At 37.2% G+C, this 22,876-nt stretch overlaps 1 protein-coding gene across 7 annotated transcripts in view; it reads right to left on the bottom strand.

The window, feature by feature from the left end:
• The window catches only part of UBE3A (ubiquitin protein ligase E3A), a 56,930-nt gene that overhangs the window by 10,038 nt on the left and 24,016 nt on the right, over nucleotides 1–22,876 (bottom strand). For 5 of the 7 annotated variants that reach the window (XM_026666832.2, XM_087967125.1, XM_026666835.2 and 2 more), the window contains 3 exons: nucleotides 21,527–21,571; nucleotides 3,342–3,652; nucleotides 10–1,271 (listed from right to left, as the gene is read on the bottom strand). In XM_026666832.2, coding sequence (XP_026522617.1) covers nucleotides 10–1,271; nucleotides 3,342–3,652; nucleotides 21,527–21,571 — 1,618 coding nt within the window. Of the gene's footprint in view, nucleotides 1–9; nucleotides 1,272–3,341; nucleotides 3,653–21,526; nucleotides 21,572–22,576; nucleotides 22,630–22,876 lie in introns of all 7 variants that reach the window. The other 2 variants (XM_087967123.1, XM_087967127.1) reach the window with 1 other exon arrangement.

Raw genomic sequence — 22,876 nt, 5'->3', positions numbered from 1 at the left:
GCCACTTACCCGAACAAGCGCATCATCTATGATGTGATCACGTCTCACTTTGAGTCGCAGATATGGGTTTAACTGCTGGCCTTGAACTAAACTGTAAAGGACAGTTATACGACGTTCACTGTACATACGGATTCTGTTGTCATAATACAATCCCAGGTTCTTGGTAACGGCATTCAGTATAAAGGGGCATGTCATAAAGGAGAATTTATTTTCTGTTTCTACCTTGAAAAATGTATAATCTTTGTCCATTTCTAGAACATCATTCAGTGGTTCATTGATAAACTCTTCGAAAGGGATAAGTGGCTTTCGGCAATCTATAGTTTTTACGCCAAGTTCAGTTTCCAGAGGGTCTACCCGAGGTCCTTTTTTATTTCTTCTTTCCTCACCGAGGAGTTCTTGTAGAGTCAATTCACTAGATTCTGGGATAGGCTCTTCATCCTCCTCTTCATTGTGATCTGTGTCTATATCTCCTCCTACTACATTTGCATAGTTAACCATTTTTAAGCACTTTGAAGCAGCAACAATAGCATCATCATCATTCACTAAGTTACGACTATTGAATTCATTGCTTATGACTTTATAGGTTATAAGCTGCTGAAAAGTTTCCATCATTCGTCGAATCTGGTCTGCGCTGTACTTTGACCACAGTCTGACCAATTTTGCTTGAGCTGCAAGGGGTAGCTTACTCATTGCTTTGCAAAACAACGGTAGTGCCATTTCCAGGTACTCAGGACTATGAAGATTACCATTTTCCATAACAATAATAAACAAGTTGAGATAGTTAGGATCTCGGGAGTACACATTATGATAAGTCAAGTCACATTCAACGTTGGGTGACAAGTACACAAGTGCATTTAAAAAGGCAGTTTCTATCTTTTCATTAGAAAGTAATCTAATGTAGACTCTTCTGATTGCATCGATATCTACAGATACTTCATCTGGGCCTAATTTTTGTAGGTTGTTATCCCCCTGTGCACTGTCACCCATTCTTGATGACGACGAGGATGACGATGATGGTGCAACTAAATCTTCTTCCATGGCAGAAGAACATGCAGCCTTTTCTTTTTCATCTTCATCTTTATCTTCATCTTTTCCTTGTAAAGACTTCAATTCTTCCTTGGTATGCTGCTTGGCTTTTCGAAAACTCTGTACCAAGGCCTCAGCACTAGAAAATACTCTCCCAATTACACGGATTAAGGGAGAATAGTCTTCTTTTTCTCTACATAGTTCAAGAATTTCATATACTTTTTCTTCTGTTAAAAAAGTCACATCTAGATATTTAAAAACAAAGCCAAAAATATTCTTGAAGTTAAATACATTTACATAGAAGGCATTAAAAGAATGACTATTTGCAACCTTCAGCAGTAATTCACAGATTCTGCACACACAACTTACTTTCCTACTTACAGAAACTGTATACCTTACTATCTGCTGCCACCAATACAGGTTCTGCCTCTTAATCTCCCAAAGAAAATATTATAAAGAAGGATGGAAAGAAGCCAAGAAGTGGGGAGAGGCCATGAAGGATATCATTAGAATAAAAAAACTACATATCCTGAATTTCCAGGGTAGAATGGAAGACTGAAGATGGTTCCATAAAAAGCAGAGCTGATATTTGTAGTTAAGAACAGAGAGCTGATATTCTTCAGCCCTCTCTGAATGAGAGGGTGTGAAATTGCCCAAGCTACAACCTCTACAGTTGCTTCTCACAAAGAAACCACAAAGCAACAGACTTTGTTAAAAGTTAAAAGATAAGATGTAAAATACTGACTTTTATATATGTCAGTGTTATTTATAGTTCTGTTTAGACTTTTTGCTAACTAGAGAGAAGATATTACTTATTGGACCTATACTTAAGAGATGAGTTATGAGATGAAAAACTTTACATCTGTTAATTAGAAGAGGTGAAGAGATAAAGAAATGATTTATATTTGTATTGAAGATATAAATTATTTTTCCTTTCTATTTCTTAATTTCTTACATATTTTTCTTTCTTTTTTTAGTCTGAATAAACTTTACTTAAAATTTTCAATAAAATTATTAAAAATGAATATATTCTCACATACTGGTGTAAGACACACCTAGTAATTTGTGGATTTTTGTCTTCATTTCTATGATTATGTAAGCATATTACAAATTAACAGTGATGAGCGTTGCTCATCAAATATTATAGGAAAAACAACGCAATCACTTAAGTAGTTAATTGTGGAGCTTAAGTTTACCCTTTACAAACTTTTAAAAATATTCTGGTTCTAAATTCTGATGGAGGAATAAATGATCCCAACCTGATATATACATTTTTTTTTTTAAATTATGCCAGAATGAAAGGTGGGTTTTTTTTTTTTTGGTTAACATAAAAAGCATAATCAACATCTCTAATGATTAGTTTCCAGTTATAGGTAATCCTTGATTTATGATTATAATTGAGCCCGGAATTATGGTAATCAATTGTGGTGATTGTAGAGTGGGTCAGCATGTGACCTGACCCAAGTTTAGAACTGACTTTCTTCGTAATCCTAGCTTCTTCAACTTAGTGCTAGTTTCCCTCCTGCCCACTGGCCAGACTTTGTCCTACACAGGGTGAAATCAATTAGGCTGTGCTTTTTCTCTCAAATAAGCTGGGTAAAAAAAAAAATCCTCCATTTTTATTCAGCCTCCTTGACAGCAAAAATGCTACTTGGCAGAAAGATTCCACCTTGTTTCTCTATAGGGCAGTGTTTTTGCTCTCAAAGAGGCTGGATGAAAATGGGCTTTCACACCAGCTACTTTGAGAACAAAAATGCTGCCTGATGGAGGGACCCGAGTCTTCCAAGCAATGCATTTGCTCTCAAAGAGGCAGCAAAACCAATATTTTCTGGAAACTGGAGCCTTTCTGCACTTAAGAAAGCTGGCTGAAAAAGGTTTGTCCCAAAATCCAAGCAGAAACCCAACCCAATCTTGGATTTCTGGAAAGATCATTTTCAGCAAGCCTCTAGGTGTGTTGTGACATTCCCTGTTGACTTTCTGGGGAAGCCTCAGGAAAGATTACAAATGGTGATCACATGATTGCAGAGCGCTTGGTGACCTGTCATAAGTGCAAACACATTGCCAAGCATTCAGATCATAATCATGTGACTGCAAGACCGCTGCAGAACCCACAGATTCGACTGGGGGTTGTGAGTCCCTTAGTTCAGCGCCATTGCAATGTCAAATAGTTGTGAATAAATGAACATTGAGAGAGGACTATCTGTATTATGCTAGATAATCAGGATAAGAAGTTGCTCTGTTGTATGATACAATGCAGACTATACAATGTTGTATCCAATGTTGCATATCCTTGCTGAACGTTTTGTAATGCTTACCTTTAAAGTCATCTCTTGGACCTTGCATTTCCTTTTTGTTCATTTTTCTGTCAGTGCAGGCGTTGTTGTGGGCACCTTTGGAATTATTTTCTAAGTAAGCCGAGCTTGTTCCTTTCTTGGAGGGATGAGGATCACAGAGTTTTGCATTAATCTTATAAAGGTCGAGGGCCTTAATGGCTGCTGCATTGTTATCCATACGCAGAAAAGTTGGACAGGAAGCACAAAATTCATTCGTGCAGGCTTCATTTCCACAACCCTCAGTTAACTGATGGTAATAGCGTTCTATTAGATGCTTTGCAGCTGCTCGCTTCCTGTACCAAACATTCAAACAGTAAGTACACGGATTAGTATGGCTTGCATATACAATCCCATTCAATTGGTCAGCAAAGCACAGATTAGCGAAGCTCTCAAGTAATCTCTCTCAGTTTAAGAGATCTAGAATTGTAAGTTGCATCTATAAAATAAAATGTAATTTTATGTGTGAATTCTATATAGCTTAGCCTCCCTTTTAAAAAATCTGAAGTGTTTAAGAAAGCAATATTTCTTAGACAAAGCTTTATTAAACATTAACTTTCAAATCATTTCAGTAACAAAAATCTAAGAGAGAAGTCCTTAAACTAAGACCTAAGCATTGTTACAGGAAAGTGACTGTCTTCGTTGTAGGCAATTTTAGTTAAAACCATGTAAAAATGAAATGAAGTATCTTCTTTCTGGAATCAGTTCATAGCAGTTTATTTCTGCAACCTGCCTTGACTATTGAAAAACAGACAGGTGACCCAGAAATTCGACCCATCAATCAATGCAAGTTTAGTGCAACCTCTAGCCAGAAAACAACACATATCCTTGGTACAGGTAGTTGACTTATGACCACAATTGAGCCCAAAATTTACGTTGCTAAGTGAGATATTTGTTAAGTGAATTTTGTCCAATTTCATGACCTTTCCTGCCACAGTTAAGGGAATCACTGCAGTTATTAAGTTAATAACATGGCTGTTAAGTGAATCTGGTTTCCCCATTGACTTTGCTTGTCAGGTCAGTAAGGGGGATTAGGTGACACTGGGATAGTGCAACCCTCATAAATATGAGTCAGTTGTCAAGGGTCTGAATTTTGATCACCTGACCATGGGGTTGCTGCAATGGTTGTAAAGTGTGAAAAATGTTCATAAGGCACCACTGTAACTTTGGACAGTCACTAAATGAACTGTGGCAAGTCAAGGACTATCTGTATAAGTAACAGAAATTAAGGCAGGGGTGGGCAACTATGGCCCTTTTATGAATTATGGACTTCAACTCCCAGAATTCCTGAGCAAGCCATGCTAGCTCAGGAATTTTGGGAGTGGAAGTCCACAAGTCATAAAGGGGCCATAGTTGCCCACCTCTGAATTAAGGTATAAAAAAAAGTCACGGACATAGTCAATTCCTTTTTTTGAGTTATGATCAAGCTCAGGATGAAAATGACATATTTTGTTCCAGGTTTTTTCTCCAATGTTCCATTGCCCTATAGTTGGTTTACAAAAATATTCTAAGCGAGACCTAGGCATTTCACCAGCTCCAGTCCTTTGTCTGTCCCTGTGATGACCCAGGGTGGGATACAAAACAGAGTCACAGAAAACGGGTGAAGCCCCTTTTATTCCTTCACTTTGCTTCCAAGCTCCAAATATTCTTGACAGAAGACAAAAAAACTCCCATACAAACAGTTACAAGAAGAAGGAAAAAAGCAACACAAACCAGGCAAGATAAGGGCTGGAGGACATCCACAGATAACACACACTGGGAAGGACGCCAAACTCAGAGAGGAACTATAAACTAGAGATATTTACACGTTTTATTTCCAGCATTTGCCAGTACGCAGGTCCAAACTCTTATTCAGTTGTCACACCTGCAGCCCATGAAGAGGATCAAGGCCCTCTCCTCCTGAGGAGACCATGTCTCTCCCTTATCCTCTCCTCTCTGCATGACCTAGGATGGATAGGCCTGGGTCCTCCTCTGACTGCCCAGCCGGCCTCTGCCCTTCCCTATTCTCCTCCACAATCTCCAGAGCCACACTTCCACTCCCTGTCGGCTGTTCCTCCTCTCCCTCAGTCAGTCTCCACCAGGGGCATGACAGTCCCTGTCTAGCTGACGTTACATCAATTGGAAATTAAAAATCAAATATAAATAAGCATATGCCATACACACAATATAACTGCATTGCTTTTACTTTGAAGGCAATGACTACCCCCCCCCCCCATGTATATATGTGCCTACCTACATGCGTACCTATACATCTTCACAGCCCTATTGATTTAACCATCCACAACTGTTCCAGTTTCCCATGTGACCCTTCCCGATTGATCTTAGTCATGTGACCCCTTAATATTAAGTGCCCACTCCTGTTATAAGCCATGAAAATCTGAAGAATGCACTTGCCAATAAAACAGTAAACACAAGTTCAATTTCTGCTAACATTGGATGGAGCCACTTGAAAAAAGGACCTGATGGGCCTGAACATTTAGATTCATTGTTAACTATTTCCTACCAAGGAAATAGTTCTTTCACCTTAATATTTGTAATTATTATTATTGGGAAGTCATTAAAGGAATATTGAGTCCAGTCTGAGGTCAGGTAAAAAAAAATCTGAAGTAATCTCAATTTGCACGAAAGATAACTCTTAGCAATCATTTACAGTATATGTGCATTATAGATAACCTTGCTATGATGCTGAGTTGTCATGTTGTTAAATACAAGTGCACACTACACATTTATATTATAAAGAAGCCTCAAGCCAGTATGCATAATTTTATTACTGTAATGGGCTATGCTGAAGTCAATTATTTCTGACAATCCCTCCCTAATAGTTCATGGGGTATATTGTAGATGTGGACAGTAGAATCTTTTGAGTCTGGCAAGATTTTGTCTATTGGTGTAAAAACTCAGCTTGGAAAAAAATCACATCATTCTTGATTTTGGGCCTGACAAATTAGTGGACTCAAACTTGTGACTATTTGTGACTATTTGTGCAGCTCCAGATGCCAAAAAAATAAATAAAAACACTCAACCTAAACACCCTATTAGCATTTGCTGTCACTGCTTGTTATGGGGATATTAATTTTGCATAAACAAACATTGTTAGGCCAAAATGTCTGTAGGTTGGGTGGGAGTTAGGAGTCAGCAACTAAAGTAAATTTGATTTACTTTACTGGCCTAAGGTTGAACAATAAAGAAGTATGTTTTACATCCCCATTATTGTCCATATCAGAACATTTTGGAAAGATTTTTAACATTTGTTCTAACATCTTCGTTCTAACAAAACACTTAAAAGGTTTCAGTAGAAAATTCCAAGTATCTATTCTGTTCTAAGTTCGGAATAAAACTTAAAAAAAGAAATCCTGTGCAAATCTTGTCTGAGATACAAGAAATTAGATTTTTTTTACAAATCTGCAAACTGCTGCAGGCAGAAAAGGGATCCCCCTTCTTTCCACAGCAACCCTTTTAGGCTTTCAAAAATCCGCTAGAACAACATGGAGGTAACTGGGAGCTGCAAGCAGAGAGGGGAACAAACTAAAACTGCTGTCTTTTTAGCAAAAGCAGAAACTAATTATCTGAATGACAGATACTATTGAACTAAATTCATTTCCATAAGCAGAAGGAGCCTCTCATTCGTGCAATACCTGGACTTAATCCATTATAAAGAGATGCACAATAGGTATGATGAATAAACAAATATATTAGTACATGGTTTTGATTTACAATCTACTGATTCAACTACGCATGATTACATAAAGTCAGTACATTAATTTTACTTTTATAATAATCTGCATATTCGGTAAAGAACAAGAGAAACATTTTTTTAAAAAATCAACTGATTAAGCAGTAGGAATGAGCCATGACTTAAGATGATGATTTTTGATAAAGCTGGTAATATTTTCACATGAATTTATAGATAAATGGTTTCAGCTGCATTTTGCCTTGTTCGCAGAATGGATTTGTGAGCACACAAAATATGTGATTGTACCCAGATAAGAACATATGACCCAAAATATCTACAAAATGAGCTAATCCATCTCTTTAAGATTGTCTGAAAATTCAGATTTATTTATTTATTGGTAGCCTACCTTTATTATTTTTACTAACAACTCAAGGTGGTAAACATATATCCAACCACCTTTCTCCTCCTATTTCCCTGACCACAACTCTGTGACATGGGTTGGGCTGAGAAGCCTGGTGGTGCAGTGTCTAGAATGCAGCACTGCAGGCTAACTCTGCCCCAGTCAGGAGTTTGTTCCTGACAGGCTCAAGATTGACTCAGCTTTCCATCCTTCCAAGGTTTGGTAAAATGAGGATCCAGATTGTTGGGGACAATACGCTGACTCTGTAAACCACTTAAAAGTGCCGTAAACATAATGGAGTGATATATAATTGTTATACACTGAGAGAGTGCTATAACACGCATCTTCATTTTAAGAGGAAATTTCAGGAAAGCGCCCGTTTCCACCCCCACTCCCACCCCCCCGCGCGCTTCAATCCACAGTGTCCCATTCTGCCTGCCTGCCTGCCTGCCTTAGTTTCTGGTTGTTTGGGAGCAGCTGAGAATAATAACTATTCGCCTCTTTTACTCAGCCGAAGCTGTTCCGATTCAACCATTAACGAAGGCAGGCAGGCAGGCTGGAACAAGCTGAGGCACTGCGGGCGGGCGGGCGGGCGGGGCGGGCGGGGGGAAAACGAGCGCTTCAGGGAAGCTTCGCTTCTTTGAAGCAGTTTCTTCCTGTGCTGGTGGAGGAGCGAGAGAGCGACTGACAGAGCTGACCCAGAGAGAAGGACAGGCTTGGTTGCTTCCTCCTCCCCTTCTTTCATTTGTGTCCTTGATCCCGATCCCAGCAGCATTCACCGAAGGCTTCTTAACATTATATCGGCGTATAACACGCATACATCATTTGCCCCCTATTTTCAGGGGGAAAAAAAGTGCGTGTTATGCGCCGATAAATCTGATAATTGCTATACACTGAGAGAGTGAGTGACTGGCCCAAAGTCACCAAACAGGCTTACTGGCTGAGGCAGGACTCAAAATCATGGTCTCCCAATTTCTAGCCTAGTGCCTTAGCCATTAGACCAAACTGGCTGTTAGTTAACAAATCTAATCACAACCTTATACCTTGTAAGTGACAATCAAAACATAGTTTTGATACTGTTTTGTAATTGTGGCTTCTTAAAATCTCTAAATTACTCACTCTGAATTTAAACTAAATTTAAAATTTAAATTTAATTTAAAATCAAAGTAGACAAGAAGATGACTTACGCCTTTAAAAGCAATTTAAATATGCCCCAATTATATACAATATTAACTAAAGAACACTTGATTTTAAGAGTAAAAGGAATGGTTGAGTACAAGAAATAATCCTCTCGTGATATACCTGATCACTTGGTACTCCCCCTACTGCATTAATGCTGCAGGATAAAGATACTGGAAGGAGATGGAGGGGGGGGAACTGAAGTAGTAAGCTAGGCACAGTAGGAGTATGCAATCTGATGCTTAGATGTTTCAGACTATGCCTCCTTCAAAATCAGAATGAATAATAGAAATCATGCGAGTTTAGTCTAAAAATATCTGGTATGGACTTAGCATCATTCATCTGTTATTTTTTCTTTAAACTGGATTGCCTATGTTATTTCCAACTGGGATAGACTTTGATGTAGACAACTGTCTGCTGTCAACCGTCCACATTTTTAGTACTGTATTTTACTTAAAATGACAGAGAGGTTAGTATGTAACAAGATTGGTATTGAGAGACTGGGATACAAGAATTATTAAAATGCTTTGTTTTGAATATCTTTTTTTACCATAATCAAGTAACACTGGAAAGTTCTGGTGGGTTTGTCTTAGCTACTATCACAGCTTAATAGGATATTATGCAGGACAGAAAGTTTCAAAATTTGCCTATAATTAGACAAATTTCTTAAATGAAACAAAAGTATTATTTAGATTGATCCAATTCAACTTTTAAGAATTGTAAATCCCTTAAATAGGAGAGGTTCAAGTATTTATAAAAATAATTTCTCAATCTGCAAAAAATATCAACTTTAAAATCAGTTTCATTGACTAAAGAAATATTTCAGCACAACCTCATGCAGAGCTTTATGTCAGCTTTATACAATGAGATTTTACATGCAAGAAAATATTAAAGAAGAATATTAGATAATTGATAGCATGCGGTAAGTTCACATGGTAAATAAAAAGGAGAATCATCAATCTTTATGAAAGCAAGACCTTTCACATTTTTTTTGTGCCATAGACTATGGATTTTTTCCCCAAAACAAAGAACTAAATTGGATTTACAGTAGATCAGTTACAGCTCTTGGATAATTTATTTATACTACTTTTATGCTATCTGGCTCAATCATGACTGACAGTTTACATAAAATATAAAAATATTGAAACAGCAGAATAACATAGAACCAAAACAAAAAAATGAAAACAAAATAACATAAACAAGGAAACAATCTAAGTTACATACAATTTGGCTAGCTTTATTTTATATTCATTTTTTTCTATTACGGTAGCAAAGTGGTATCATTTTACAATAGATTGATAGTACAGTATTAAGTTTGTTTCCAGACGGAATTTGGAATTTATTCAGGTAAAGAATTTGGACTGTTTCTGCAAAAACCTGGATCAAATCTGAGGTCTTCTGTTCAGGTTTTGCTAGGGGTGATTTCTCTTTTATATATGAGATACAACTACATGATTTTCTTTTTCTATTATGGCCTAGTCATGCTTATAACATGTGTTTGTATGTGTGCACATGCTTTCAAGTTATTGACTCCTGGCAAACATCCTGGACCCTGCAGTTTTCTTGTAAAAATTTCAGAGTGGTCTGCCACTGTGTTCTTCCTAGGGCTTTGAATAACTGGCCCAAAGTCATACAGCTGGCTTTGAGCCTAAGGGGGAGGGGGTAGGAACTAGAACTCAGTCTCTTAGTTTGTAACCAAGTTCCTTAGCCACTACACTAAACTGATTTTTGTATAGCATAATCATATTTGTAGACCACCTTCTTTGTTCACCTTCAGATACTAAAAATAAATAAATAAATAAAATCTCCAATGAACTTTATTTTGGTGGTATTTAAGCAATATTTATTTCTTGGTTTCTGTTCTTGATTTCTAAACTTGGATTTGTTTTAAGGATTAACTGGAATATGTTACTTTTATGTTAGGATGTAAGGAGTACAGTGGTTCGCACAGGTGGAATGCTTGATTGACAAGCAAACTTTGAGATCCAAGTGCTGACATGGAGCGGGATGACCTCCTGTCCTTTACTCCAGCTCCTACAAAGGACATGAAAGGAGCCCTCAATTGGGTGTGTCCCTGGGCAACGGTGATGTCTTTTCAACCTAATCTTTTCAACCCGGAAGGCGCCTTGGTGCTTTTCACATGAGTCTCATACGAAGTTAGGTTGTACAAAACATTCTGTGCATGAGCCATTCCATGCACAGAACAGCTGGTTTTAGGTGATTCGTGCCCGTAATGACATTTGTTCCTGTGATGCCTGGTTCTGCATAGAGAATGAAGCAGATACATTTTGTTCCGGATGAGGACTGGTAGGAGATTGTTTCAGACAGGCATGATATTCCGCTCTGAAAAAAAAATCGGGGCCAGCCAAGAGACCCGCCGCGCGCCCGGGAGCGCCCGCTGCTTTCTCGCCAGGGCCGGGCGGTGGCGTGTTGCACGGAGGCTGGTCTGTGGCTGGCCCAGCTCCCTTTTCCTGCCACTCAGTGGCCTCCGCCGCACCGCCCGGGCTCCGCTCAGGTATCCGGCTGGGGCTGTCAGAAGTTGCTACCGCTGGCGCAGCCATCGCTGACTCCAGTCCGCGTTGCCTTGGGAAGGAAAGGCAAAGCCAGGAGCCGCTGCTGCCGTTGCAAAGCGGCGCCGCCACGGCCCTTCCTTTTTGCCTTTCCCTTCCTGAGGCAACGGGACTGGAGCCGCGCCAGCAACTCCTGACTGGGCCTCCGAGGGAGGGAAGGAGGAGAAGAAGGGGTGGGGGAAAGGGGGGCGATTCCCAAAAATATCGGAATTCCGATTTTAATCGGAAGAATATCATGCCTGTTCAGAAAGAAATGCTATTGCTGGTGGTATGAGGCAGGAAATGGGGAAAAGTCAAAGCCAAGGAGTATCCCAGGCAATGGCAGTGACAACAGGGAAATAAGGCCTGGAAGGCTCTAGGAAGAATCAGGAGGCAAGAGAGCTGGTGCACAAACCATGCAGAGGAGGAAGGGGCAGCTGTGGTTGGGAAGCATATGCCTGTTTTGTCCTACTTGTCCTGTACATTCACTATTGTCCCTTCATATTTTGTTTGGCTGAAACGTGGAACAATCAGAATATTTGAGGATTCATTTCTGTAAAATCACAACCAACCCAAAACGTACAGCATGCAATGGTTTGTATCAGGTTTGAACCAAAGCTCATTTTTTCATTTCATACAGGTTCCTACATTGCAGCCACCTTGGAAATGCTTTACTGGATTTTAAATTCCTCTCAAAGTAGCATTCTTTAGTATCAAGTCTAAGTCAAAGAATGCCTCTAGGACCTAGGTCCTGGATCCCGAGAAAATAAAACTCATGAGGGTGGTAGCCCAGTGCTCCATTTGCAAGTGAGCTATCTAGGTAGAAACGAAACAAAATCAACTTGGGATGGTAGAGAGCAATCTAAAGATGAAAACAACTTTGCCAGCATGTGATCTGAAAGATATTTAATGACTAGTAGTCATTAATATTCCAAATGGGTAAATTAGCACAAAACACTGCCCTCATCTTCTTTGTACTATGAACAATAAAAATATTTATTTTTTTAAAAAGATAAATTATGGTAGAGGCAATACAAGATGATATAAGATTATGAGACTGCAAATCAACTAAACCAACATTATACAATAACTAATGAAGTCAATCTTGAAGATCTGAACATCAGAAAGAAAAAAGCAATAAAGTAACTGACAATCTAGTGTTGAAAACAAACATTTTTATACAGTGAGGATTAATTTGGGGTTATGTTTCGCTTCTCATTCAAGAAATCAGAACTGATCTGAAGAAGCTTCTTGGATAAGAAACAAAATGGTTTCAAGAAAGCTGGGATAGGTAAATATTGTTGTCTAATAATATTAAAAGTACCATCACAGGAGATAAGCTGTTCCAAGTACTGGGATGACCCGGCCCCCTCAAGTTGTCCCCCCCGCCCTCTTTGGCTTTGGAGCGAGTGAGGGGGAGCCACCTCCCCAGCCCCAGGTCGCCGCCGGTGGCCGGTGGTGTGGCGCTCGCCGTGCGAAGGAAAGGAAAGGAAGAGCCGGTGTCAATGGCAACAGGGCTCCTGGTTTTGCCTTTCCTTCGGGGGGGCCGAGGCGGGGGGGGGGGGGGGGGGGGGGGGGGGGGTGGTAACAACTCCGCGCCCAGGGGGGATACCTCAGAGGGGGGCCAGTCGTTCTGGGGAGAAGGCTCCTTGCTCACGCTTCCGGCCGCTGGCAGGCTTTTCCGTTGGGATATCCCCCCCGCGGGAGACCCCAATTGTAGGGAGGGGTCATGCGGTAATGCTGCCCTTTGCAATTGACCGATGGTGATTTTGTTAATGCCAATGGTATTCAAGTCATGTGTCAGATGTTTTAGAATTGCACCTAAGTTGCCTATTGGTACTATCTTTTCTTTCTTTTGCCACAGTTGTTCTGCTACTATTTGCAGGTTTTCGTATTTTGTTATTTTCTCTAGTTCTTTTTCTTCTCTTCTGCTGTCTTCTCAGTGCTGCAATTTTTCCAGATTTTTTTTGGTCTATTTTATTTAAAACAAAAATATTTTTTCAACAGGATATTATCTATAAACAGATAATTACTAAGGTTATACAATTATTAATCAAGATAACATTAGTAAAAATACCAAGAAGACTATATTAAGTTCTTTTTATGATATAGATAGGGTGCATATTTTTACATTTAATGCTGAAATCTCTACTATATTATTGTTTAATAACACTGGAATGCATTTGAGTAATAAGATTATAAATCTGGAAATATAACATGCAACAGGTTTTACAATACATGGAGCTACCAAAAGTGAAAAACCTAATAAATATGCTAAAATTTTGGAAGAATTTGTAGAAAAACAACAAAAAGCACGATGAGAATGCAAAGAAGATCAAGCAGGTTGAAAGCACTGTAAAAGTGACCAGAATGGAAGATATTCACATAACAACAGAAATGGCGCAAAAAAAAAAAGCAAAGGTCAGGAACTGATTTGCCCATAGTTTAGATGTGCTGCATGGATTCTGGTTGAAATTATTAACAAGTTTGCAGCAAGATTAGCAAACCAGATGAATCAGGTTCTGGAAACACCAGAAAGCTAACAACTGGAAGAACTTTTTTGATTCAAAAGGATGCAGAAAAGAGAAATAAATCTGAAACAGGCAAATAACTTGCCTGCTGACAACATATAGATTATTTATAGACGTTATTGCAAACCAAATATATAGATTTTTGAGAAAAAAAGGAAAACAAGGATTTGCTGCCTGTAGAACAGAAAGGGTACTGTAAAAATTCATGAGGAACCAAAGACCAACTGATGATTGATAAACTGGTTTTGAACAATCCAAAGAAAAGACAAACAAATTTGTTTGCGGTCTGGGTTGATTATAAGAAAGCATTTGATTTTGTTTCACATAGTGGATTGAGAAATGCTTAGACATTTTTGGAATTAGCAGCAACATCCAGAAATTCCTGAAGACTTCCATGAAGCTATGGCAAAGTTGATGGCCTGTGGAAAAGAACATGGTGGAATCTTCCAAGGTGCCTCACTGTCACCTCTGTTATTTGTACTTTCAATGGAGCCACTAACAAGCATTTTGAACAAGACAAACTATGGCTATGAATTGTCTAAAAAGGGTTTGAAAATTTCCCATTTGCTCTACATGGATGATTTAAAATTCTTTGGAAAAAGCTGAATTGAGCTTGCTGCTGAAAAGCACTGAGGAGTTTAGCAGACACTGAAATGCAATGGCATTGACAAATGTGCAACAATACCCAAAGGGTTGTCTAGATACATGGAAATTTATCAGATCTAACTTATTAGATCTGAATATTCTGACTTTGCAAAAAAACAAAAAACAAAAACTACCTTACTGGGAACTGCCTATATACTCAGACTTTACCTTAACAGCTCTTAGGTCCTTGGTTAGGTCTTTAACTGTAAAGTTTTTAACCAGTCACAAACTGTGAATCGAATTAAAGAATAAATCAATAATGATGATGATAATAGGTACCATATCAAAAAATCTTGGATGGCACTTAAAAATATGCACATTGACAAAATTTCCTTCTGACAATTACAAAATGCCAGATTGCTTGGGTCTGCATATACAATAAATTAGTGATACATTACAACAACATCCCACATTCTTGAGACGAACAGGATGTGCAGGAAGGTCAACACCAGCTAAAGAACTGGGCAACTGTAATTTCACATTCTTGTGCATGGTAACAATAAAGATAAAATCACCATCAGTCAATTGCAAAAGCATCTTTACTTGGAAGAGTTTCTATCTTGTGATAATACCTTTAACACCATCAGACAACATCTGCCTATCCCAGGTGCTTGGGAATGATAAAAATGCCAAATCCAGACTAAACATCTATACTGCCCAACAATAATCAAAGAAATCACAATAAAATAAATAAAAGTTAAAAGTGGCAACTGCAATAAAGCATGGAATTTGATTTTCTAAATTGGTTTCTGAAGAAAAAATATCAGATGAAGATAATTTTTGATTATCTTAATTTTTAATACAGGCTTATGTACAGTTGTTCAGTAGCTGTTCAAAGTTATGGTTACTTGAAAAAAAAAGGAAGTATGACAATTTCTCAAAGTTCTGGCCATCATAGCATCCCTGTGTCACGTGATCACCATTTGTGAATTTTCCTGCTGGCTTCACACAAGAAGTCATTTAGGAAGCCAGCAGGGAAGATTTGCAAATTGCTCTGGTAAATTATTCCCATTTTTTTTTTTGTAAATTTTATTTGAGTTTTCACAAAGAAATACAAATAAAACATCTTTTTTGAAAGTAGCGTAAATCCCGGGTTACATTTCTTCGTACAGACACAAATTCAATTTCATGCTCATTTTTATGTTCTATTCCATATCTTATTACTATTTTACATTTTCTACATAGCTTCTCTCCTCTTTTAATTTTCTCAATTTTATTTTAATTATCTCATCTCAATTCAAGTCATTATATTTATACTTTTTGTCTGTCCTGTTTCAATTTCATATTAACTTTTCTCATTAAACAAAGTTTCTCCTGTAATTGCTGATTGGAGTATGACACCTTTATATCTTTTAATTTTATCCATTTAACTCTTATTTAAGCTTCAATATATACCTTAAAGTTATAACATTCAATATAATACATAACTTCTATTTGGATTCTGCTTGGTACATTCTTAAAATACAGACTATATTCTTAAAAAAAAGAAAAAAAAGATTATAAATATATGTATGTAGTTAAAACAACACATTCCATTCCAATTCAATTCTATCATTAATGTTAATATTCATTAAATCTTAACTTCTTTAACATTACTTTTCAATTAAATATCATACTTCTATGGGAACAGTTATAAGCTTTCCATAATTAATTTCCTCCCTTCACTTATATTATAAAACATTAACTAATTAAAATGTTCCCATCCCTTCCTAATTCAATTATCTCATTTATTTTATTTCATTTGGTTTGTTAACAAACATTTCACTAGGATACAATAACTATTTTATCCCTCATTTTAATCATACATTGTTTCCAATTTTCTAAAAATTATTTCTATTACTAATATAACAATACAATCTTATGTACCTTTATAGAATCCCCTTTTCAGTTAAATTTTCACCCATTATCTCTAAATAGGCCCTGTTTCTCTATATCTTGTGTCTGTCCTTTGTAACTTCTTTTCCTTTCCTTCTTCCCTCTCTTCTTCTCTCTCCCCTTTTTACCCCCTTGTCTCTCTACCTCTATTTCTCTCTTCTGTATTCCCCTCTTCTGTTGCTTTCCAATATTATACTTATTTTTCGAAGTATTTTTCTTTGGTTGTTTTTTTAAGTCTTAAATTCTCCATTCTCTTTCCCCCCTTTCCTTTTTCTTTCCCACATAGAATTATTTATTCATTAAAGATAGCTTCTTCTTTGTCCCAGTCTTCTTGTTTTGCAGGCATTTCTTGTTGTTTCTCTTAGTTTCAATTCTAAGAATTGAAAAACGAAGCCAAAAGAACCTCTCCCTTCTTGTGCATCTTCTTTGTACTTTTTAAGTTCCATTTTCAATTCATCCAGTAGTGCCATTGTATAAATTTTTAAACAACCACCCGATTGATTTGAGTCATTCAAATGCAATAACCAAGAATCCAAAGATCACCAAGTAATCCAAATACACGCAAGCTGTTTCTTTTTGCTTTTTTTCACTTTCTCTTCCTGGGGTTCTACTATTTAGTTGCCAAGTTTCAGTTAAAATGTATCTTTTAGAAGTCTTATTGATGTTTTACTGTAGATTCCTTTTAATTCCAGGCAGTCTCCTCCTTTTTTTCCAGATCCTGCCCTTTTATTCTTTTTCTTTCCTTTCCTGCTTTTAAAAATTTTTTAGTGTCCAGAAATCTTTATTATCCCTTTGACATTTTATTTTATTTTCAGCTTAATTGCCTGTTGATGTCAAAGTGGATTTTTTCTGATTTCTTATTTGAGTCTCTTGGTTGTCAGTATAGGGAAAGGGAGAGAAGAAAAAAAAAACCCCAAACTTTTCCCTTTTCACTTTCCTTCGCTGCTTCAGAATCTTCTTTGGGAACAATGTTATTTTTTTTTAGTTTAAATTCCAGGGTACCTTAGTTGTTGCTTTTGCAACTTAACCCGGTCAGCCAGAACTTTCACTTCTTATCTTCCTCCTGCACATTCTTTTCCGGCCGAGTTCTTCTTTGAGGTGGCCATTTCTGACCACCGCTGCAACTGCCTTCGGGAAAGGGAGTAATGGCCAGCTGAGGAGAGATGCGGCTCTCCTCAACCCTGCTGGCAGTCTCCCCCCCTCTTCACCACCTCTACGGGGTGGCTTAGCCCCGAAACCAGCTGGCTCGGGGCGCTCCAGCGGTGAGCCCAGACTGAAACCGCACACGGATTTCTGTCTGTCGCCGAAGACGCTCAAACCGGAATTATTCCCATTTTTTCTGATGTCCATAGAAACCCATATTTGCAGTCTCCACTGGCTCTCCTTGGACGTGATAACCCAATGACTACTTCTACTTAAAGTTAGATTAAAAACCACTTAGCATTACTGCATCTATTCTCTGGAATAAATGCATACAAGTAGGCCTGTGTTAATGATGGTAACTGGAATCAGAATTTCTATCATTAAGTGATGCAATGATGTCACGTGATCACACTGCTTAACGATTGCTGTTATTAATCTAAGTAAGGTAGGAGATTGTGTCCTCTTCAATATCCCCCACACCCATCTGTCTTCCCCCACTTCTCCCTTTTTGGCTGCTCTGCCATCTACTGCCGTTGGCTCTTTTGGCCTTGCCATCCTAATGGACTTTCACCATGTTCTTCCTCCCGCTGCTGCCAAGGCATGCCTCGTCTGGCCCTGCCACCCTTGTCCAAATAGCATGCAACTTTCTTGCAAGTCTTTGGAAGGTTTCAAAGCCTTGCAAGAATGCCAGATGTCTTGGACAATGCTGCATACAGCTCTGGGAAGAAGGTTTGGCAGTCAGCAGGATCTTGTGAAGGGCCAGGCTAGGTGTGTGTGCCTGATCAGCAGCAGGAAGAAGAAAATAAAGGTCAGTGGGGAATGAGCAGAATGAGTGGGGCCCAAAGCAGCAAGGCCAGAGGAGTACAGAGAGACAGAGGCAGTGAAGTGTAAGACAGCCAAAAGAGCAGAGATGAGGGGAGATAGGTGGGTGGGATGAACTGAAGTACCTCTTTGGTCATAAGTACAGTTTGGTGCCCAAATTTTGACCACGTGATTGAGGAGGCACTGCAACAGCCAGAAATGGGTATAACTACCATTTATTCAGCTGCACTGTAACTCTGAATAGCTGAACAAATGATCATTAAGCAAGGATACTTGTAATTGTTTTGAACATCTGTATACCCAAGACAGTGGTTTATTAGAGCTACAGAACAAGAGTACTGAATCAAATCCCTCCAAATTGGACGCAAATTATATTCTATGGTTTTGAAACATGTGACTTTTGATGTTCTAACAGTCATGCTCATTAGAAATTAGTTTACTTTCATTCTATGGAGAAAATATATTTCCCTGGCATTTTATTTTTTTGTATCTAAAGTGTGACACATATTAAAATTAAAGCATGCTATTGTTTCTGTGTAACAATGAAACTGATTTTATTTGATAGCTATTTAGAATACAAATAGATTATAAGTGAATCTCAGTTAATAAACAATTTATTAAGCTAATGAAATAGGAGATAGTCCATTCTTTTGTACTAACAGAAAACTGTTTTTGGCATGAGGCAGCAAAAGCATTTATTCATTGACATATTATTATTTATGCTTCTTAAAGAAGAACATTTAAAGTTAAATCTCTGAACAAGAAAATTAAAGTACTGGCAATACTTTAGGCATGCTCTTGAGGGATACGGATCTTTAATTTCTGCTAATTATAACTCAAGAAGCTCAATGGCTCTGAAATAGAATTTTTATTGCCTTTTATCATGCAACAATATTTAGAAAAGGAAGAGAATTTCAGTAAGTTTTAGATAATTAAGCCATGTAGTTCTTTACTGCATGCACTTTAGCAAATATAAACAGTTATTAGATCAACTGTTTTTAAGAAATACATTCTAAATTATGTAGTTACACATTTTTAACAGCAGATGATGACAAAGCTGCTTTTCTACAACAACTGATGTTCTGTCTCAGGAACTGGGTTTGTAATTAATTTTATAAAATTTAGGTAGAGTGTATTGATGATACACAAAGCAAGCTTGGTTTATCTTTTTCAAAGACGGTCCCATGTTTTATCTTCAATGAGGGTACTATTATAGCTTACCAAGAATGACAAGAATCCAACCATACAGTGCAATTATATATTTTTTTCTAATTAATTGTGAATGCTACAATTTTAATAGCAACCTTACTTGTTGAATTACAGCTTGTTTTTCTGACAAATCTGTATAAACTGGATTTATTAAGCCATTAAGCTTCTGATAATATTGATTCATAAATAAGCTACTTTAAACTCCAAATAGTGAAAATCTAGCAGCCATTATTTTATTGGATATTGAGAAGCTTTTGATGGAAGACAAAAATATCAATTATATTATTATTCAAATTATGCCATTTACATAATTTGAATTAAAGAGCACTGGCATTTAATGGACCCTTTGTTCTGACCCAAACCTTGTTCCAAGGAAACAAACATGAAACAGAGGTAACAGAAAAAACTTTTAATGATTCTTTATAAATTCCGTTCCTTCATGGTTAAAAGACTGTTTCAAATTAATTATCTTTGATAAGAACAAACCTTGCCAAGGTGGTGCAAGGCTGCCAAGAACACTAGATAAAGTTACTAAGAAATATTTCAAACACAAAGAGTCTCCAAACACCAACTAAGATATTCCGAAAGTCCACAAGGCTTGAGTGCAAAAACTTATTTGCTTCCTGCAAAGAACTCCAGTTTCTCAGCTGGCTTTTATCTCTTGAGGGAGGGGCCATTACCTTGCAGCCTTACTCCCAAGTCACCCGTGCTGCTGCAGCTGCTCTTTCCTTCGAGCAGCCCTGCGTGCACGCACACTGGAACCTCTTCATCACTGCTGCCAGCCTCCACAATCTCCGAAGGCAGCATTCCACTCCCTGATGGTCCTGGCCTCATCCCTGCATCACAAGCAGGGCCCTCATCTGAGTCCTTGCTCTCCAAGACCTGAGCTGTCCGCACCTGCTGCCAGCGAACCACAACACCCTTTCTCCCATAACAATCAGTTAAATCAAGGTTGAATTGTACAACACCTTAAATGTAACTTTATACTTTTAGACTAAGTATATAGTTGCTAAATATGCAGCAATGGATGTCTGAAATATGACCTATTTAAATTACTCTATTTTGGATAAAAAATAATTCAGTCATTTTTAAAACTGTTTTCTTTATGATGTGGTTTACCATCTTTTCTTCTTTTCATTTTAAGGGCATGTTGTTAATAATTTTATGTATGAAGTTACTAAAATGCCCCTCAAGCTTCAAAAGTTTGGAAATATCAAGTTGTGGTTAAAAAACCAGGGCATGGTTAAACTGTAGTTGCACATAATGAATAGTAGGAAACTATGGCTGTTTAGAAATAGTTTGCCTTACTTTTGAAGACTGAAAATTAACAGTACCAAAACTACCATAGGCATTTCATCTGAAGCTACCCATGTTGTATTCTGAAGATTGCAGGTGCTATAGAATGTAGTGGTTAGGCTTCCAAGTGGGTGCCTGACTATTAATATCTTATTCCACTTATGAAGTAACTATTAACCTTAACCCTAACCCTATTAACTACTGCTACATGTATATCATTTTGAAACAATTTGATGTAGGAAACTCTATACAAATATTTCACATATGTACAAATTGTAAGACTGTGATCTGCACCTCTTTAGGACTCTTTTAAACCCTAATGAATTGTATACTTTAATTTTAGTTAATAGGTTCAATGGGACATTGAATATTACTCAAACACTAAACTATCATGTTATATTTGAAAGTGTAACTTTCTGAAAGCTGGATTTTATAGCATATTAGGATCCTTAGTATCTTTATTATCCATAATAATCCTAATTATTATGGTCATTATTTCTGTCATTCTGGGAGAATCAAGCTTTCCAATTAGAAGAACAGGCTGAATTTATACCCACTTCTCCATTTCCCACATCTTGTCCAGCATAATGGGGACTCTCTGGAATAAATTTTGGAGCACTAACAGGGAAGACAGCGGGAGAAAATTCAAGGACAGTTCTGTTGCATATGCAGCACCCCATTAAAGAAAGTTGAATACAGTTCTATAGGGTTTCCATGTTGAATAATTTCTCTGAAATACAATTTAAAGGTAGCTATTACAAAACTGCCATAATACAACCCTGATGTTGCATCTGGCTTTAACACACAATATATCAAATGCATTCTTTAATAATGCTATTTATACTTACATTCGGCTAGTTTCAAAGTTTTCAGAGTGAGGTTCTCCTGGTGATCTGAAATGTTTAAATAAAAACTTAAGCAACTTTGCATCTAGGTAAGAAGAATGTGATATGGCTCTATATTATGTGATGTTAATGCTTTATACTAACACCTAGTTTTCATAGGAAAGACGTTTACAAATAAGGATGCCTACAGCCAGGAGAAGCATAAATACAAGCTCTGGTCATGTTGCTTACAATTAACCACTTTAAATATTGTTTTATAAGGCAAATAAAACTTGTAAAATGAAACCTCTAAGTATGGAGATTAAATTTCAGAATATATCAATTTTCCTCTTCTCAACTGCAAAGCTTCAGATCCATGAACGTTGTTAGTTGATTATACAAATATTATGTCATTATTTGAGGCAAAGTTCAGCTGAACTGTTTATTTGAATAGTACTACAGCTGAAGCAATGAAACTTGTTACTAAGGAATATACAAAATGTTTCCAATGTGGGACAGCTGTTTCAAGTGCAAATCAAGATAAAAACAGCCCATTTCACATGCAAGGTGTTTCACATTTAAAATATTTTGCTTATTGCTACTGTTATCTATTTGGGTTCCTCTTTTTGCTTTGCCTTTAAGGTTTTAAGGGGCTAGAACTAGAAATGACATATTCTTTAGCAAGGAGAATCATATTAAATAACTTTTTAAGAAATAATAGAAAGCTCATTATGAATATACTTTTGCCTACAGTTTTATGCAATGGTAAATAGCTCCAGCTTGTCAAAATTATTGTGTATCACATGGTGAAAACTGTTAATATCTATATAATGGAAACACGGATCTATTTGAGCAACTGTAGTAAAACTTTAAAGAGTTTGTTAAATCTAACACTAAAATGAGAAAGAAAAGTCATCCAGAAGCATTCTGAACTGAATAAAACATGTTGAGATTTCTGAAATAATATGATGATGTATGTATGTGACTGGTATATTTTTGGATAAAATGAGCTCCAAACTTTGAACAATTTGATTTGATGTTTAAAATTAATTTTTAATAGTTATAAAAACTAACCTTTCATTCTCATTGATCTGGTTAGTGTCTCCTAAATAACAATTTCGGTCCAGCTGTAAACAACAAACAATGGTTTGCCATAAACCAGGGCTCAATTTCAATGCTGAAGGGAAGATGAAATATATAACCCTTGAGGTCCTTCCTAGATAATTCACTAGACATTAAATGTGACTTTGGGTGATGTTTGAGTCAATGACTTAGCATACCAATATTTTATTTTATTGGACATTTCAAATTTAAAATGGGATGGATTTGGATGACCTATAAAATTAATAAATAAACCTTAATTTCCAGATTTTT

Source organism: Notechis scutatus, chromosome 5, assembly GCF_049901735.1.
Source record: "Notechis scutatus isolate UNSWTSFEM ecotype Mainland chromosome 5, rNotScu1.2, whole genome shotgun sequence".
NCBI classification, from domain to species: Eukaryota; Metazoa; Chordata; class Lepidosauria; order Squamata; family Elapidae; genus Notechis; species Notechis scutatus.
This window is presented reverse-complemented; position numbering and strand designations above follow the sequence as displayed.